The sequence below is a fragment of the Sebastes fasciatus genome, chromosome 3 (assembly GCF_043250625.1).
Source record: "Sebastes fasciatus isolate fSebFas1 chromosome 3, fSebFas1.pri, whole genome shotgun sequence".
In the NCBI taxonomy this organism is placed as follows: Eukaryota; Metazoa; Chordata; class Actinopteri; order Perciformes; family Sebastidae; genus Sebastes; species Sebastes fasciatus.
In genome coordinates, this window is record NC_133797.1 from 17,634,695 (window position 1) to 17,651,790 (window position 17,096).

Genomic DNA, 17,096 nt, shown 5'->3' on the forward strand with positions numbered 1-17,096 from the left:
ACGTCAGTGCACGTTTTTTGGACATGTGGTTCTGACATCCAATAGCACTGATCCTGATCCGGGTTTCTATTCTGCCCCCTCTCTTTCTCACAGGAGATCCCTCTGCCGAATACCAGCGTATAGACTAACAGGACAGGACAGTACAGGACAGGACAGGGGTTTAGCCACGGCTTGCAAGATCACCACCACCAAAAAAACACAATTAGGACCTTGATTTTCCTCCCTCCTCCTGACGCACCTGCAGCAGCAGCAGCAGCAGCACGCTCATCACCTCCTGCAGCTAGAAGCACCGTGTAGCGACCATCATGTCTGTAGCGGGGTTTAAGAAGCAATTCCACAAAGCCACTCAGGTACTGCAACATCTTCATCATGCATTGTTGGGAGAGGATAGTACATATTGTGCTTTTAAATGAACACCATCATGTGTAATAGTAGTAGTCTGCAGTAGCTGTGCTGCATCTAGCTGCTGTCCTGGTGCTGAATGTGCTCCAATGAGGAGGAGAAGATGCTGCAGCGTTGCACCAAAATAGAATAATTTATTAGCCTGCTCGTGTTTTTGCACCGCAGCCTCCGTGGTTTGTGGTTAAATGTGATGCATTTGACGGGGATTGTAATAATTCAGTCATGTTTCTGTGTGGCACGACACTGATGATGATGATGATGATGATAGTGATGTCAGTTCCTCTCTTGGTACCCTTCAGATGACATTCCGCACAGGAGGAGAGGAAAAAAAAAACACCACCACCAGCAGCTCATACACTCGTAATGCGCAAGTTGTTGTTGTTGCCCATAAGGACGGTTTAAATCGGTGTTTCTTTCAGCCAACCACAGTGGGAACTCCGACGTGCGCGGTGTGTTATGCAATCGTTAAGTGCGTCTTGGCGGAAATCCGTCCCTATCAGCAGCAGCAGCAGCAGCAGAAGCACGCCATGACCTCTAAACGCACTTATCTTCTATTGCTGGAGACCAGTGATGAATTAGATCATGTCTTCTCCCTTTCTAATGCTGAATCATCTCTTATTTTTAGATCCCTGAGAAGATATTCAGTTCAAGGTTACTCAGTGGCTTCTTCAACCCCATCCCTATAGGTGTTTTGCTCCCAGACTCTCAGGGAGTGAGTTTGGTGGACATCCATCATCAGTCCCCCAATGGGGATCTTGATGGTCAGAGTTATGGACAGATGTGTCCCTGCAGCCTTCCACTAACTAACTCCAGGGCTTTTCTTTGACTGACTTTTATTATTTCCGGTGTTATAGCTGGGAGCTCCAGCATGTGAGGGAGGTTGTCCTGTTTCTCGGGGTGAGTCACAGTAACACTGAGAGTCAGCTTCAGGCCTCCACGCACACACAGCAGGACACCCGGAGCCTGGCTGAGTCACACACACACACACACACACACACACACACACATCCTCGCTCCTATCCTCCAGTTCACCCAGTATCCAAATGGCCTTAGTTACAGCTCTCCCAGTTTGCATCATTCCTCATCTTTACAAGTACTGAGATTGGAGGGAATTAGGTTTCAATTGGGATGCTGGTAATTGCGTAATCTCTTGAAGGTCAGCGTTTGTAGATATTAAACTCTATTAATTATATGTTGGACCTGAATAACTGAGACTAATACAGCAGTTTGTGAGGACAGGAGTTAATTGACACATTTAACGGCTGGGATTGAATGTGGTGATACAATACGGGTGGGGGGAAATCAATAAAGCATATTATTGCGATATCTATCGCGGCAATATTGTATCAATACACAAACGATGTATCGATCTTTTATTATATAAACTGTTAACCCTCTTAACAACCCGACGACCACTATTGTGTCTTTTAGAGGTTGTAGCGGCAAATAGTATAGAAGCAAAGAAGCAAAACTACGATGCTTTTTTGACAACAGCCGCTGCCGCCATTCTGGACTGAAAACGGTTACTGTATTTATAATATTTTATTGTTCAACAAAGGCCATTTCGGTAGAATATGACAATAAAATATAAATAATTTTGTTTTAATTTTGTACGGCACTTTTTAGGCGGACGCTTTACTGGCGTCTGGCAAGCCCCCAAGAAGATCCCAAGATTCGTAGAGGCCAAACGGTGGTAATGCAACTTCCGTGTCCGTCACGTAATGCCATTGGTCCCAAAAAGACTTTTTTCTCTGTAGACTTACATTGGGAAAGAGACGTCTGTAGCTCAGCAAATATTTTTTTTTGAGGTGAATCAACTTCCCAGTACGAACACTTGAATGGCCCTTGTTTAAATCGTTATGTCTTAAAAGTTGTAAAATGCACTAATAGCCGGATCCAGAGTTATTTCCCTTCCTCCGTTCATGTTAATGAGACCCAGAGTTAGTAAGTCGTGACGGCTGTGACCCCGTGACCGAGCTATGTGACCGAGCGGACGCTACTGCGCCTGCTCCATGAACCCAATGGATGCGGAAGATCGCCGTAAGACCCGGGTACTTTTCCAGTCGCAGGTCGAGCCATTTTGGCATCATCATGCGCCACTGAGCAACTTTCTTAGAAATAAACGGGGCCCGCTTCCAACGCTGTATCCAGTTCTCTTAAAGGGACTGTTTGTAACTTTTTAAGCATATAAATGTACCGGGTTGCCACACATGCGCGCTCGCATATGCACGTTCGCGTGTGGCCGCTGCCTCTCCTCCTCTGCCTGCTCGCCTTTACTCAGACAGTGCACGCGTTCTGGCACAGCTCGCTCCACCTCTAGACGTGAACGCAATCTCTCATTACACACTGCAGAAGAGTTAGTTTAGCTCTGAGAATATCTAGTGAATGTACAGTGGAAGTTTGTGCAGAAATAAATGCTGCAGTTCCTCCACACCAACAGAGGTTTCCCATGTCTTGCGAAGTGTGCCGGTATCTCCCTGCTCTCTCCGGCTGTGGGCGGAGAGAGCAGGGAGACACGCTGCAGAGCCCCGCTGCATCAGCCTGCGCTGAGGCAGGAAAAGCCAACACTAAGATCAGATCTAAATCATGTTCATGGAGAGACCTTCGTCTGGTCAGCTAACATTACTGCCAAGTAAACAATTTGACTTTCGCCTCTCGGCAATATATGTTCTTTGGTAGTGGGCTCGGTCTTAAAGCTAGCTAGCAAGTTTGTCGGGAAGAACGCTAAATAACGCTCCCAAGTTGCACTAAATTTTGGCGAGGAAAAACTGGCGTGGCTCTGACCTCAAGACATGTGAATGAAAACTCTGAGATGAACAGAGTGAAAACTGTAGCTTATTAGATAAAACTGATTTTGACAAACTGCATAATTTACAGTTGAAAAAAGGTAATAAATCAGTCTTATCGCAAAATGTTTAAAATCCCAATAAGATGGTATTGTGACTTGAGTATCGTGATAATATCATATCGTGGGGCCTCTGATGATCCCCACCCCTATGATACTATCTAGCTATCTAATGATGTATTTTTAGTTAATTTATGCTGCCATTAGTTATTTATATTATCGTTAATGCCACACTGACATTTGAGAGGCTTGTGTAGATGATCAAAGCCAGAAACAGGATCGTTGTTGTTGTTGAAGAGCAGCACTTTCAGATCAAAAATTATACGGTAACTGAAAGTTTCATCATATTGAAGGATTAAATAAAAAGAAGAAACAGTTGCAAAAGCTTGTGTTCTGCTGTTGATACACTCCTCAGTTTGAAAGCTCATTTGATCAGATTGGAAGTAGACAGCAGCCCACACGGGGTATTAGATGGCTGCACAGATTGTGTTAATTCTGCGTGATGAGTCTATTGTCACCCATTATGAGAACCCCGGCTCTCCCTGCAGATGTTCCTCTACAGCCTCAAATGCTTCTGTGTGTGTGAGGCGACGGTGCATCAGAGCATTTATATCTGTAAATATGCATACAGTTATGTGGCTCTCGGTGTGCATGCATAAAGAGGCGTGGTTGAGTGTGTGAATATGCAGCAAGTACGTCTGAATTTGTAGATTTCTATGGTCTTCATTACTCATTTTTACTCCCAATGCGATTCAGTCAGCTCGAGGCTCAGTGTTAGCTGTCTCTGTGGTCTCCTGCCGTCTGTTCCTCAGCATTACACACTGCCCCCCCACCCCCCAACACACACACACACACACACACACACATAGTCATCCTCCCCAGACTCCCAGTGGCAGAAGGCTCCCATCAACCCCTCTGTTCCCGTGCCACAGCCTCGTAATCCCGGCCCAGACTCACCAAGAGTGCGACCCAACAATCTGGCTACTTACACACACATCCTCTAACCAGACCATAGCAGTACCCCACCCCAAAACACGAGGAGGGGGTCTCAGGGATTAACAGGGATGGGACCAGGGATTTAAGAATAATCAGACATGAGTTCGGCAGCATGGTTATCAGCATTAAAGGAATAGTTCAAATCTTTTGGTAAATATGCTTATTCGCTTCCTTGCAGAGAATTAGATGAGAAGATCGATGCCACTCTCATGTCTTTACCGTAAAAGCTATTTCTCACCAGTGCGGTACGAAAATGCGGTGCAGGAATATGGAAAATCTGCGTGTGAATTTCCGCATGACGACTATACACACCGGATCTGGTGATTATCTGCGTTACCGTGTTCCATTTTAGTCAATGAAACCCAATGAGTTTCCTAAATAGTGCCGAGTCCACGTCACAAAAAAAAAAATATCCAGACAGAATTTTGATGGGGCCAACGTTAACTACACAATACTTAAACTAATCGGGCCCCAAATGTGATGCTAATGTTAGCTGTTGTGGCTAGCCTCGTTCCGGGACCAACATTTAACGTAAGCAAGTGCATATCCGATACATTACCATCGTCATCGTGACCCAGCTGGTGGGCGATCTCAAGCCATATTGTCCTTTATTTGGTTGTTGAGGTAGTAGTGTTTGTTGTACATAAGTGGTTGTTGAGAAGGGGACGGCTCATTGTTAGTTCCAAAAATGTCCCATTGGACCAAAAAGCCCATTTGTCCGACAGTCCGTTACCCTGAAAACAAACGGCCATTATTCCAAGGCCCTGACAATACACACTCTCCGTGGAACAAAGAGAAGCACATGGCTAATTATGATGTAGAATAATGGTGATTAGTTGGAACAAAGGATTTCGTTGGTCAAACATATATTTCTGCCGGCGGAAATCCGCTGAAATCGAGGTCCGTCCGAATATTGTTTCCCCCATATTTTTTCCCCCACATGAATGTTCCGCAGGGGTGTGCAAGCAAGCATTCATAAGAACCCACAAAATCAGTTTTTAAAAATTTCTGTGCACATTTTTTCAGGCAAAAATCTGTGCTCTGTGTGAAACGGCTTTAAATATGAAACTGTCACCAGCAGCCAGTTAGCTTAGCATAAAGACTGGAAATGGGGGGGAAACAGCTTGCCTGGTTCTGTCCAAAAAGGTAACAATCCGTTCTATGGGGGGTTTTGTGCTGGACTATTTCGTGGTAGGTGACAGTATCCTGGAGTCTCCGCTGGTTGCAACTGGTCCCAGCAAAGAAATAGTCCAGCACATGATCCCCTATAAAACGACAAATTGTCATTTTTACACTTTGTGTTCAAATTAAACAAGCAAGATGTTAATTTGAAGGCTTTAGAGGTGCTGGTTGGAAATTGAAATTGAAAATTGATTACACAACAAATCAAGGTTCTTTATCAAATTTATGCAAAATCATATAATAATCAAATCGTGGCTTAAATCAGTCTTGCTCATTGATTTGCTATATTACGAGGAAAAGCTACCTCGCTATAAACGGCAACATCCTCTCAAATTTGACAAATTGAAATAGCTTCAAGGTATGGAAAGCAGAGCCATAATGGACAGCAGAGGACAGGGCTTATTAGGCCTAATATCTGTGATGACATAAAACCTCAACATAAAACATTTTTTCCATAAATAAATGGAGCCTCGGTAATTTAAAATGTATGTAGAGTGGAGCAGATTGCATCTCCTAAAACGCTGCATTGACCTTATAGCCCCATGCGTCACTAATTACTAATTAGCCGTGCAGCTTTGTCTGACGTTAAGTGTGCAGCATCTGCTTTGTGAGAGATGGAAAATCCTCATTCTTGTGCGTGGAGTCTTGCAGCATCTCTTCATTATAGACTTTATGCACTCTGCAGAGACAAACGGCCCATAAAAGGCAGAATGCCATGGAGTCACTGGAGTTTTATTAGATTAATACACACACACACACACACACACACACACACACACACACACAACCTCAGCATCACCTTCTCCCATATATCACTGAGCAATTTATTTCATACAACCACAATTACACTTTTCAGACATCTCTCTCTCTCTCTCTCTCTCTCTCTCTCTCTCTCACTCTCTCTCTCTCTCTCTCTCACACTCTCACTCACTCTCTCTCTCTCTCTCTCTCTCACTCTCACTCAAGGACATTTGGGCTCATAGTGGTGCAATAATAACCGGGGCCATTTTAAATAGAAGGGAAGCACGGGGCATGAAGGGTAAAACCCGGCAGGTCCACTACAAATTGCCTTTTGAAAAAAAAAAATGTATTTATCCAACAATCCATTACTCATTCTCACTGTGGACTAAGTTATATATATACTTCTTCACACACTGTAATAGATTTGAACGCCTTGAGACTATTTGCACTTTACAAATAACATCAGCCTGCTATAATAAAAAATGACACCTTATATTCTCCCCATTATTATTTTAAGATAAGACACAGAGTGTTTCAGTCTGGCATATTTCTAAAGGTGGCGATTGCTCACTTTTTTACGTCACAAGTCAATTTCACCTCAGAGTCAAATGAGTCATGCTTTGAGCAGATGCTTCTTTCATGATGGCTCTGTTCCCATGGAGAGAGACATGTATGTATGTGTGTGCCAGCGTGTGTGGGCATGCATGCGTGTGAATGTGCTAATGTGGTGAGGCTTTTTATTTGGGGCTGTTATATCCTCAACTAATGGTTAAAGAGAGGGAGTGAGCTGCATGGTGCATCTCCTACAGTTCTGCTTGTCGTGAAATTTGAATCAACCCCTCAGTTTGAATACCGTTTTTCATATTTATCTTAAGGCTGCAGAGAGCATGTTGTATCTCTCAGTGGAGTGAGTGTGTGCAGCCAGCAGAAAGACACAAATATGTTCATTAAATGGAAACTGCATTAGAGAGAGGCGAAATGAAGAGAGTGACAAGGAAGCTTGAGAAAGTGTGCCAGAGTGAGTGAGAGGGTTTTGCAGATAAAATGGTTGCTTTGCAATTTTTGGTTTTGATTCACTGGATACATTTGTCTGTCTAAATGTGATGGTGCCTTTACCTGGAGAGTCGCCCTTTGAGTCCCAGCTGCATCTCAAATACTGAGGAACCCACACACATTTTTAATGGCATGTAATAAGTGTAAAGTAACTTATTGTTATGTTTACCAGTAAGCTGTTATAACATTGCTGATAATACAAATTATTATTTTCCCAGCAGTGTAGAAAGACTCACCAATGGTGAGCTGCAGCCTTTGGCCAAACCACGGCAGTCTGGTCCACTTATTCACAGCTTTGGTTCTGTTAGCTGGACGTTCAGATCGGTAGTTGTGGAGAAATGGGTCACCTCTGTTAGCTGGTTGGCCAACTTTTCTCTAAATAAAATGTAGAACTCCGGTAGAGCTTTCTCCACAAAAAAATGTGCGACCAGGCAGTTCATATTTTGGATCAAGTGTCTTAATGAGTCTTTTGAATCCAGGCTTTTCAACTACGCTAACCGGCGTAGCGATGTAGTTGTTTACAGCGGCCGTGATTTCTTTGCATTCTGCACTTTTTTTTGTCATATGAGATTGCTTTGGAAAGCAAGGAAGCCAGAGTCATTTGCTTTTGGCTGGTTCTGGTTGCTTTGGTCGTGTTCTCATCTTCCACTTTCTCCAGGCTTTCTCTCTCCGCTGCGTCCCACCAAATACAAAAACACACCGGCCGCATACGTCACACACACACTCGCCCAGGAGAGTGGTCTGGATGGGGGCGGAGTCTGTGATGTGTGTGTGTGTGTGTCTGTGTGAGAGGGAGCCGGAGGGAGAGAAGGAAATGCCAAAGCGAGTCTCATGCCGGCGGGGTGGCTTAAAAACAATACATGACAATTTGTAGTCGATGTTCGCGATATAGTCATTCTATACACCGCGCGTGGGACAAGCCACGATACATCGACTATATTCGATGTATCACCCACCCCTACTTGCAGCTGTTTTATTAGAATGAAATGTGAAACATGAATACAACTTTTATACATTACCTCATCCATAAACATGATTTCTGTCACGTCAGATAGATTTTCATTGGCAATGGTGAAGACGCCAACCCACACTAATTCACGACGTCAGCAATCTACTCCTTTTGTTATTGTTTTGATTGAGAGCCCCTTAGCGGCAGAAATTACATATTGTGCCTTTATATCTTATCATAGTGATGAATTTAGGACGTCAGTACAACTGATTCAGTACATCGTCACCAGATTTGTGTGAACGCCATGTGTATTTCTTTCCTAAAATAAAAAAAATACACATGGATATTTACTGGCAGCACAAATTAAAAATAACTTTTAAAATGAATATCTGCGGATTGGAAAGACACATCACACGGTGAACTCCCAGTAGCAATCTCATCCATTATGTTTTAAGACTGACATGAGACTGACAGCTCTGAGGAACCACTGCAGGAGCAGCATGAAGCGTTATATCACCCGTGTTCTGCATGTAAACAACATGATCCAGTAGCAAATATGTGTGAATCTGTCTAGCTACTTTTAGGTTTTAAGAAATGGCTACCATATTTGTATGGCGTATATTTCTTACAGTGGGTAACAGAGCAGTAATCCTTTATTTTGTAGTCAGCGCTTGTTCGACTAGAGGTTTCCCAATGTGTGTGTGCTGAATACTAATATGACAACTACACGTCTTACCCTCTTTGTATTGTATGGAGCATTATGATTTGGCATTGGAAACCGTCTTGGTTTAGTTTGTAGCTTAAAGGCAGATAAGCAATTTCTTTGTCCGTTTAAAGTTAATTCTTCATGTATGTGAGTGCACATACAGGCATTTACGGCTTTACTTTCCTCAGAAAAAGGGTAGGCAGTGTGCAAGCGTGCATGTGAGTGTGCATAGTTGTACATCCGAGCGTGCCCGTGGACAGCAGTGGGGTTCTTGGATGTGATGGACGGCTGCAGGGCTTTGGGGCAGCAGATTGTGAGTGGGTGACTCATCCAGCCTGGATCCTCACTAGGGTCTACTGCACTGCAGCGTAAAACAGATCCAGCTGGGAGATAACAGATGGGTCGGGAGGGGCGAAGAGCGGAGCAAGGAACAAGAGATAAGAGAAGACAAGAAAAGGGGAAAGAGAAGTAGATAGAAAGCGGCATTGAGCAGGTACATTAGGGAGTGGCTGAGAGATAAAGAGAGGATTCAAGCCAACAGATACTGAAGGCGAGAGCAGGAGGAAGGACTCCGCCAAGTCAAGCAGGAGGAAGAGTGGAGAACGATCCATCTGCAGGGATGTACTTTCTTGCTGGCATTAGGAGATACTGAATTTTATCAGTTGATATTGGTACTAACGTAGTTTATTTTTTTTTCTTATTAATTCCGGGTAAAGCTGCAACTAACGATTGAGAAAATTATCGGCACAGTAATTGGTGAAGCGATTCATCTATTTTTCAAAAAAGTGAAAAATGTCCACCAAAATTCTCAGAGCTTAAAGTCCCTGTAAAGCAAAAATAAATATGCATTCGGGGTTTGTACTTCCTCGTTTGGGCTCGCTGCGGTTTGTTTTGGTCAATGGATACTGAACGGACATGACGTCACGTTACCCTGACTACAACAATAAAGGCGCCAACTTTGGCATTTTGCTCAGGAAATGATTATTCGATTGTAAAATTTGTCTCTGATGAATTTTTTGTTGATCAACGAATATTGAGACTCTTTGTGATATCTACGAAGAGTCTCAGTCATCTAGGTCACATGATTCATGGAGTAGTAGTGATAGTTTATGATTGTAGTAGCATAAGACAAGAACATCAGTACAGCATGTCAGGCTTACTGTAGTGTTTCTGGCCACACCTCATTGTAACATGTAGTAGCAGCTCTGAAGTTGGCGAGTCATGTTTATCACCGTGGGCAACCTCTGGTTCTGAAAAGTGAAGCCAATGCTGAAATGCCTTAAACTTGCATTCTTTCTAACAGCCAGCAGGGGGCGACTCCTCTGGTTGCAAAAAGAAGTCTGATTGTATAGAAGTCTATGAGAAAATGACCCTACTTTATTACCTCAGTAAACATTGTAAACATGAGTTTATGGTCTCAATCTGTAGTTTCAAGTCTTCTTCAATACAGCATGATGTTCATTTAGTAAATTATGGTCCCATTTAGAGTCAAATAGACCATAAAGCAGGGGATGCTTTAGGCCGTGGCTGCCTTGTGATTGACAGGTCATTACCACGGCGTTGTCCGGTCTGGGAGTTGTCGTGTTTTCGTCTTACAACTTTCACCCTTTCACAGCGTGTTTTCAGTTCATGAAAGTTAATTATAACATTTTGGTTGCCTAAAAATGTCTTAATCAGCGTCGGTTGTACTTAACTGCCGAACTGGAGGCTTCAAAACGGCAGTCCACAAACCAGTGGGGGACGTGACGTTGACTACGTCCATGTCCACAGGATGCAAACTGAAATCTCTTGCATTAAATTAAAATGTGCTTCACACCCCTCCACCACCCCAACCTGCCTCTCTACATGCTGCACACTACCTCCTGCAGTGGCTATGAATTTTGGCGTTGGATGTAAATCGTGAGGTGCAGAATTGTCCAATATGGGCGTGACTCGTAGGGATACTGGGCTGAGCGTGTTGTGTGTGTGTCACGTCTGTTATTTGCTCATGACTCAGAGAGGACAAAGACTCATTGTTGAAATGATCTCTTCAGAAATGAATGCACTTGTTCAAGCCAACCCAGTGCTTCCAGTTTTGGCCAAATGTGGATCAGCAATGCAGCAAAAGTGATGCTGCACTGGATCCAGTCCAGCAGTACAGTCCCTGCAGCAATGTACCTCCTATCCTTTTATCTTGATTTATTTCCTTCCCTCACAGTGCTGCTTTTACTTTTGCTCATCATTTGCCTTCCAGCTTAAAAAAAAGGATTTTTCCTTACCACGGTAGAGCCCTTTCTCTGATATGTCTTCATCAGGACACTCTGCTGTCTTTTGCTTTGGCTTTCTAAGGAGGCATACATTTCAATGAGCCCTCTGACAACCTGTGTATTTTCAGTATATTTTTCTCATATATTTGATCCAAGCCTCTGAAAGCTGTTCCCTTCCTGAAGTCTTTCACTGCTCCTCAGCAGCAGTGACTGTTTTTTGACTATTGTTAATGTAAAATGTCACCTCCATCACCTCACCTCGTTAATTTCCTGGATACCTCATAAATCCTTTAGAGGGCATTACAGCAACGACCTTTTTGTCTATTGACTTTTACACATGTGATAAACCGTAGACTGTATATAAGAAGTGAACGTAGTCACTGTGACGTCATCCATTGGTTTGTGGACGTTTTGAAGCCTCGAGTTCGGCATTTTGGCCGTAAGTTAACAAGCTAATAACGTGTTAACATAAATTCGTTTTAACGCCATTAATTTCTTTAATCCATTAACACAATCGATCTTCCAGAGGTTGTAGCCAGTTAGGTTGTAGTAGTCAGTTTTAAAGCTAGAGTGAAGATACTGTCATCATATGAAACTAGAAAAACGAATGAATCCATTGGTGCCAATCATGTCATACTAAAGTGCCGTGAAGGAGGCTAAAGAACGCTCCAAACTTGAGCTAAATGTTGGCGAGGATAAACTGGCATGGTCATTTTCAAAGGGGTACCTTGACCTCTGACCTCAAGATATGTGAATAAAAATGAGTTCTCTGGGTCTCCCCTTTACAGACATGCCCACTTTATGATAATCACATGCAGTTTGAGGCAAGTTATAGTCAAGTAGCACACTGACACACTGACCGCTGTTGTTGCCTGTTGGGCTGCAGTTTGCCATGTTATGATTTGAGCATATTTTTTATGCAAAATGCAGTACCTGTGAGGGTTTCTGGACAATATTTGTCATTTTTTTGTGTTGTTAATTGATTTCCATGATAAATATATACATACATTTGCATAAAGCCAATATTAACTTTCACGAACTGAAAACACACTGTGAAAGGGTTAAAGTTGTAAGACAAAAACACAACAACTCCCAGACCGAACAACGCCGTGGTAGCGACCTGTCAATCACAAGGCAGCCACGCCCTAAAGCATACCCTGCTTTATGGTCTATTTGTCTCTAAATGGGACCATAATTTACTAAATGAACATCATGCTGTATTGAAGAAGACTTGAAACTAGTGATTGAGACCATAAACTCATGTTTACAATGTTTACAGAGGTAATAAATCAAGTGAGAAGTAGGGTAGTTTTCTCTTAGACTTCTAAACAATCAGACTTCTTTTTGCAACCAGAGGAGTCGCCCCCTGCTGAATGCACGTTTAAGGCATTTCAGCATTGGCTTCACAAACATGACTCGCCATCTTCAGAGCTGCTACTACATGTTACAATGAGGTGTGGCCAGAAACAATAGAGTAAGTCTGACATGCTGTTTATCTCAATGAATCCCATGGGTTACTAAAAGTCTTAAATAGAAGAGGGTGAACTTTAACAGAAACTTTGAATAAACTGTTATTGCTTTTGACAGGAGTGCACATGCATTAGCCAGAGGGTTGAAAACTGGTCTGTGGAGTTCTCAGCATTCTGACGTCAGCTTTGTTCTGGAGGTTAATGACAGACGGACACCAGTCCTATTCTTAGCTCGTCCTGTGGTCAGATGCTGTTGGCACATTTTGAATAAGAGCACTGGCGAGGTAAACTCATTAAATGTCATCATGCACTCTAGGAGAAATGTGAATGAACAATGTTTAGCCAGTTTCAAATCTGTCAAATAAGGACAATGTGCTGAGTGAAGGAAACATTGGTGTTCTGCAGATTCAGACTTTCCTATTTTGACGCTTCAAATTTTTTGGTTTGTGTGTAGAAAGTGAGCTGTTGTTCATCACTGTCCATGGTTTCTCTCTCCTCTTTTCCACTTCGATATTTCCCATCATCCCTCTTTCCTAGCCTCAGTATTCAGGTCATGGTTGATGTTTTATTCAGGACGGGCATATTATATATTCTGGGCATCAACCACTGCAGGAGAGACTAGGGCTGGAAAAGGGGAATTTTCAGGACCTGTTAGTAAAGGTGTATCTTATCAAACATAATGAATGGGATTGGGATATAATAGGTCATATTATAGCTATGACTTGCTGAAATTTCAGTAATATTACACAACAAAATAATACCATTAGGTTTTTCGTTATACGATTATTCCACAGTTAATGTGTCGCCATTCTTGCAGAGAGAGTAAATCAATTTGCTTTTATGGATGGAAATGGCTAGAACCACCGATAAGACTAAATTAAACCACCTCCATACTCACACACACACACACACACACACACACACACACACACACACACACTTCTACTTCAGGGACATTCAGGTCACATAATTATTACCCAAATCTATAACCCAGAAGCCTTCACAAACTCTCCCCTAGAAGCCCATTCACCAGGTTGGTTATTGACTTTTGTTGTAACTGCCACCGTGTGATGGATATAATGAAGGGCAATGCAGCGTAATTTGCAGATATGGATGTTTTTACTTCCCCAGAGACCTTGTGAAGGTATTGTCTGTGATGTACTGTGTAGTGCATTTACTCAGGGCGAAAGGTCATCATCAAGTCATGACCTGGCCAATCACGTTTTTTAGTCGAAACTTGAGACAGAAATTTGACATTTTGTATGAATGAAACCATATAATGATAAAAAAGAAATAACACGAGACAGAAGAAAAGGCTGTAATGCTCGTTGTAAAGAAAACCAAATTGTTGGATAGAGAAAAGTTGAGGTCAACATTTAGATTTTGGCTGCAGTAATAATGTAATAATTGGCCAGAGGGTGGTGTCAGAGGAAATGTCTGGGGCATGTCTGGGATTGAAAGACAATCATTTTAAGTTTTATATTTTATGACATTATATGCAGTATTTGGTGAGCAAAGATGTCAACAATGAGCTTAGATGTAAGAAATGCAGTATTTATTTTTATCCATACTAGCGTCACAGCTCTATGGATGCCAGTGTTGGTCTGTCCACCACTTTGGTCCAGACTGAAATAGCCCAACAACTATCAGATGGATCGGCATGAAATTGACATTCATGGTCCCCAGAGGATGAATCTTATTGACTTTGATGATCCTCTGACTTTTCTTTTAGCACCACCATAAGGTTGACAGTGTTTATGGCTTTTGCTGAAATATCTTAATAACTATTGGATGGATCGCAAAAAAAATGTGTGCACCATGGTACCCAGGGGATCAATCCTAATGACTTTGATGATCTCTGACCTTTCCTCTAATGCCACTATGAGGTGGACATTTGTCAACGCCATCATCAGGTCAAAATTTGTCTAATGGTACGTGTCCACAGGGGCATTTTTTGGACGCAAGGGATTGCCTCTTTTCCCAGTATTGGACGCTTGATGGGCTGCCACAAGGCACGAGGCACCTGATTGAACGAACACTTTCACTTGTGGGCTGCTGCTCCCAGCTTTCAAACCGGAACCAACATTGTGGCTCGTTTGGTAACTATTTTCTCGTATGTTACGAAAATAGTTCACCGAAATGGGATTCTGAAAACAATGTAGGCGATAAATAAGGCATGCAGTTGCTGAATCTGTCTTCATTTAAGATCGACAAAGGTTAGTTCAAAAGTTTCTCAGGAGTTTCCAGAGGCGGCGAGTCTCGCCGGACGTCCCTGATTTGCATAAAGTAGCCTAGACCTCAACTTAATGTAAATGAGGAGTGACCAATGTGACGCCCTGTTTCTCGAAACGTAACGCAACACAACGCTACCAAAATGCATTGCGCGGCTGCTTACATAGACAATGAATGAGAAGCGTGGAAATTACGGATCCTGTGGACACCATAATACTTGTCAAATACCTGCAAAACTAATGACATTCCCATCAGCCTCAGCTGTACTTTATGTTTAGTGCTAATTACCTCATTTTAGCATGCTAACATGCTAAACAAAGATGGTGAACATGGTAAACATTATACCTGCTAACTTCAGCATATTGTCATTGTCACCGTTATACAATACAATCTCACAGAGTTGCTTGAGCAGCTGTAGAGTCTTGTTGTTTTTTATGAACATTTGAACAAGTAGCAGTAAGCACAAAGTACAGTTGGTCCAGTATTGAGGGAGAATGCTGTAACTGGCAGCCGCGAAACAAGCTGCAAGGGCGATAAGTGTTAACATCATGGAAAGGACCCTATAGAGAAATAAAACATTTTTCTTACCTTTCGCTTGATCCGATCTGTTTGTTATTGTGTCCAAGTCAAGAAGACGTCTCATTGTGAAATCTAAATATCCGTATACTCTGGCTCAAATAATCCTCATCCACATTGTCGAAATCATCTAAATATTCAGCCGTGACACTGAAATCTTTTAGATAACACCAAGCTACACTTTCTGTACCCCAACACAACAAACTCTGTCCGGCTGGCACTCGTATTTCCACCATGGATGTATTCCACATTTCCACTATTGTCTTCCAGCGACACGTCACCTCGCCAGATTTCAGAACAAGACTTCTCCTTGAGCGAGACTCTTTCCATAATGTCAGACACGTCTAATAACAATCAGAGCCTGTCGTGGCAAAAAAAAGCATTTTTAGTGGATGTAAATGACGGTGCCAGCTTGCCCCAATGGGATTACATTGCAGCCTGTTTAGCGTTGGCCGTCTACAATGCTCTTCCTCGGTACTGGACCAATTTCAGAAATTGTTGTCCCTATTAGTCATTTAGACACAAAAACATGGGAAAATAGGATACAGGTTGGAAAATACTGAACCCATTAAAATTTGTACTGTCAGACGATCATCAAAATTCACAAAGACCATAGATAAGTATTAATTTATTTCATTGCAGTTATCAAGACATTTCACTAAAAAACTAAAATGTCAACCTGCTGTAAGAAGAATTCATCCTCTGGGGACCATGAATGTCTGTACAATATCGCTATCTCTACGATATAAAGAGGACATGTGGGCAGGAAAAGTTCAGAACAGAAAGGAGCAAAGCGGGAGAAAAGATGATGGAGAGAAGGGATGAAGTGTATTAGCGAGCAGGAAGAGATGAGAGGAGGAAGTAATGGAGTTAAGTGGAGGGTAGAGGACGATGTTTGGAACAAAAGAGGAGAGGAGGCTTTGCTTTCAGGCAGCTGCAGCATCATGCGCTCAGTCTAATGCCTAATTTGGCTCATGTGAGGACAGTAATGAGCGGTGGGAGGGAACAAAATGTGCTTTTTGGTATTGTATGTTATTGTATGTTTGCTAAAGCCAGTGTCCAGCAGGTTTTGGGGGGGACAGTAGGTATTTGTCTGTGCCTGTATGCTTCCTCTAGTAAAGAAAAAGCTAGTTGATCTAGCCGTGCACACACACACACACAGAGTCATCCCACCAACTGCAGAGAGGCTGAATGGTTTGTCAGGGATTATACTCAGATTAATCAGAGCACAGTGACTTTGCATCATATATTGGAGCTGTGCGTGAGTCAGAATCAGAGCGCTGCAGCGGTAATCTGTGAAACGTGGTTCATGTGCCGGACCACGCCGCCAAATGTACCATGTGACGCTGACAGGGTCAGGGATTCACGACTCCTCTTTTGGGGATTTTCGTGCTGATGAATGATTTTTACATTCACCCACTACCTATAAATCGCCACTTCCCTTTGCTTTATGTTGCTTTATTCTGAAAAACACTCAGAAATGTTAAAGGGTGATCATGTGAAGATACAGCATATAAGCTTCAACTTCTAGTCTTATTATATATGATACATTAATTATCACTAAACTCATGCCATTATGTGTAATTGCTATGATGTTATTGTTCGCTGTGCAGTTGAGTCATTAATTTAATCACGCTGGTGCTTTGTGTAAACAAACCTTCATCATCTTCGAGACTTGTAAAAAGTGCCACAGGCTTAG

At 42.5% G+C, this 17,096-nt stretch overlaps 1 protein-coding gene across 5 annotated transcripts in view; it reads left to right on the forward strand.

Annotated features, from left to right (window-relative positions):
* The window catches only part of sh3gl2a (SH3 domain containing GRB2 like 2a, endophilin A1), a 60,618-nt gene that overhangs the window by 7,761 nt on the left and 35,761 nt on the right, over nucleotides 1–17,096 (forward strand). For 4 of the 5 annotated variants that reach the window (XM_074629352.1, XM_074629351.1, XM_074629349.1 and 1 more), the window contains one exon: nucleotides 94–350. In XM_074629352.1, the coding sequence (XP_074485453.1) occupies nucleotides 306–350 (45 nt within the window). In that variant the 5' untranslated portion in view covers nucleotides 94–305. Of the gene's footprint in view, nucleotides 1–58; nucleotides 351–17,096 lie in introns of those variants that run through there. The other variant, XM_074629347.1, reaches the window with a different exon arrangement.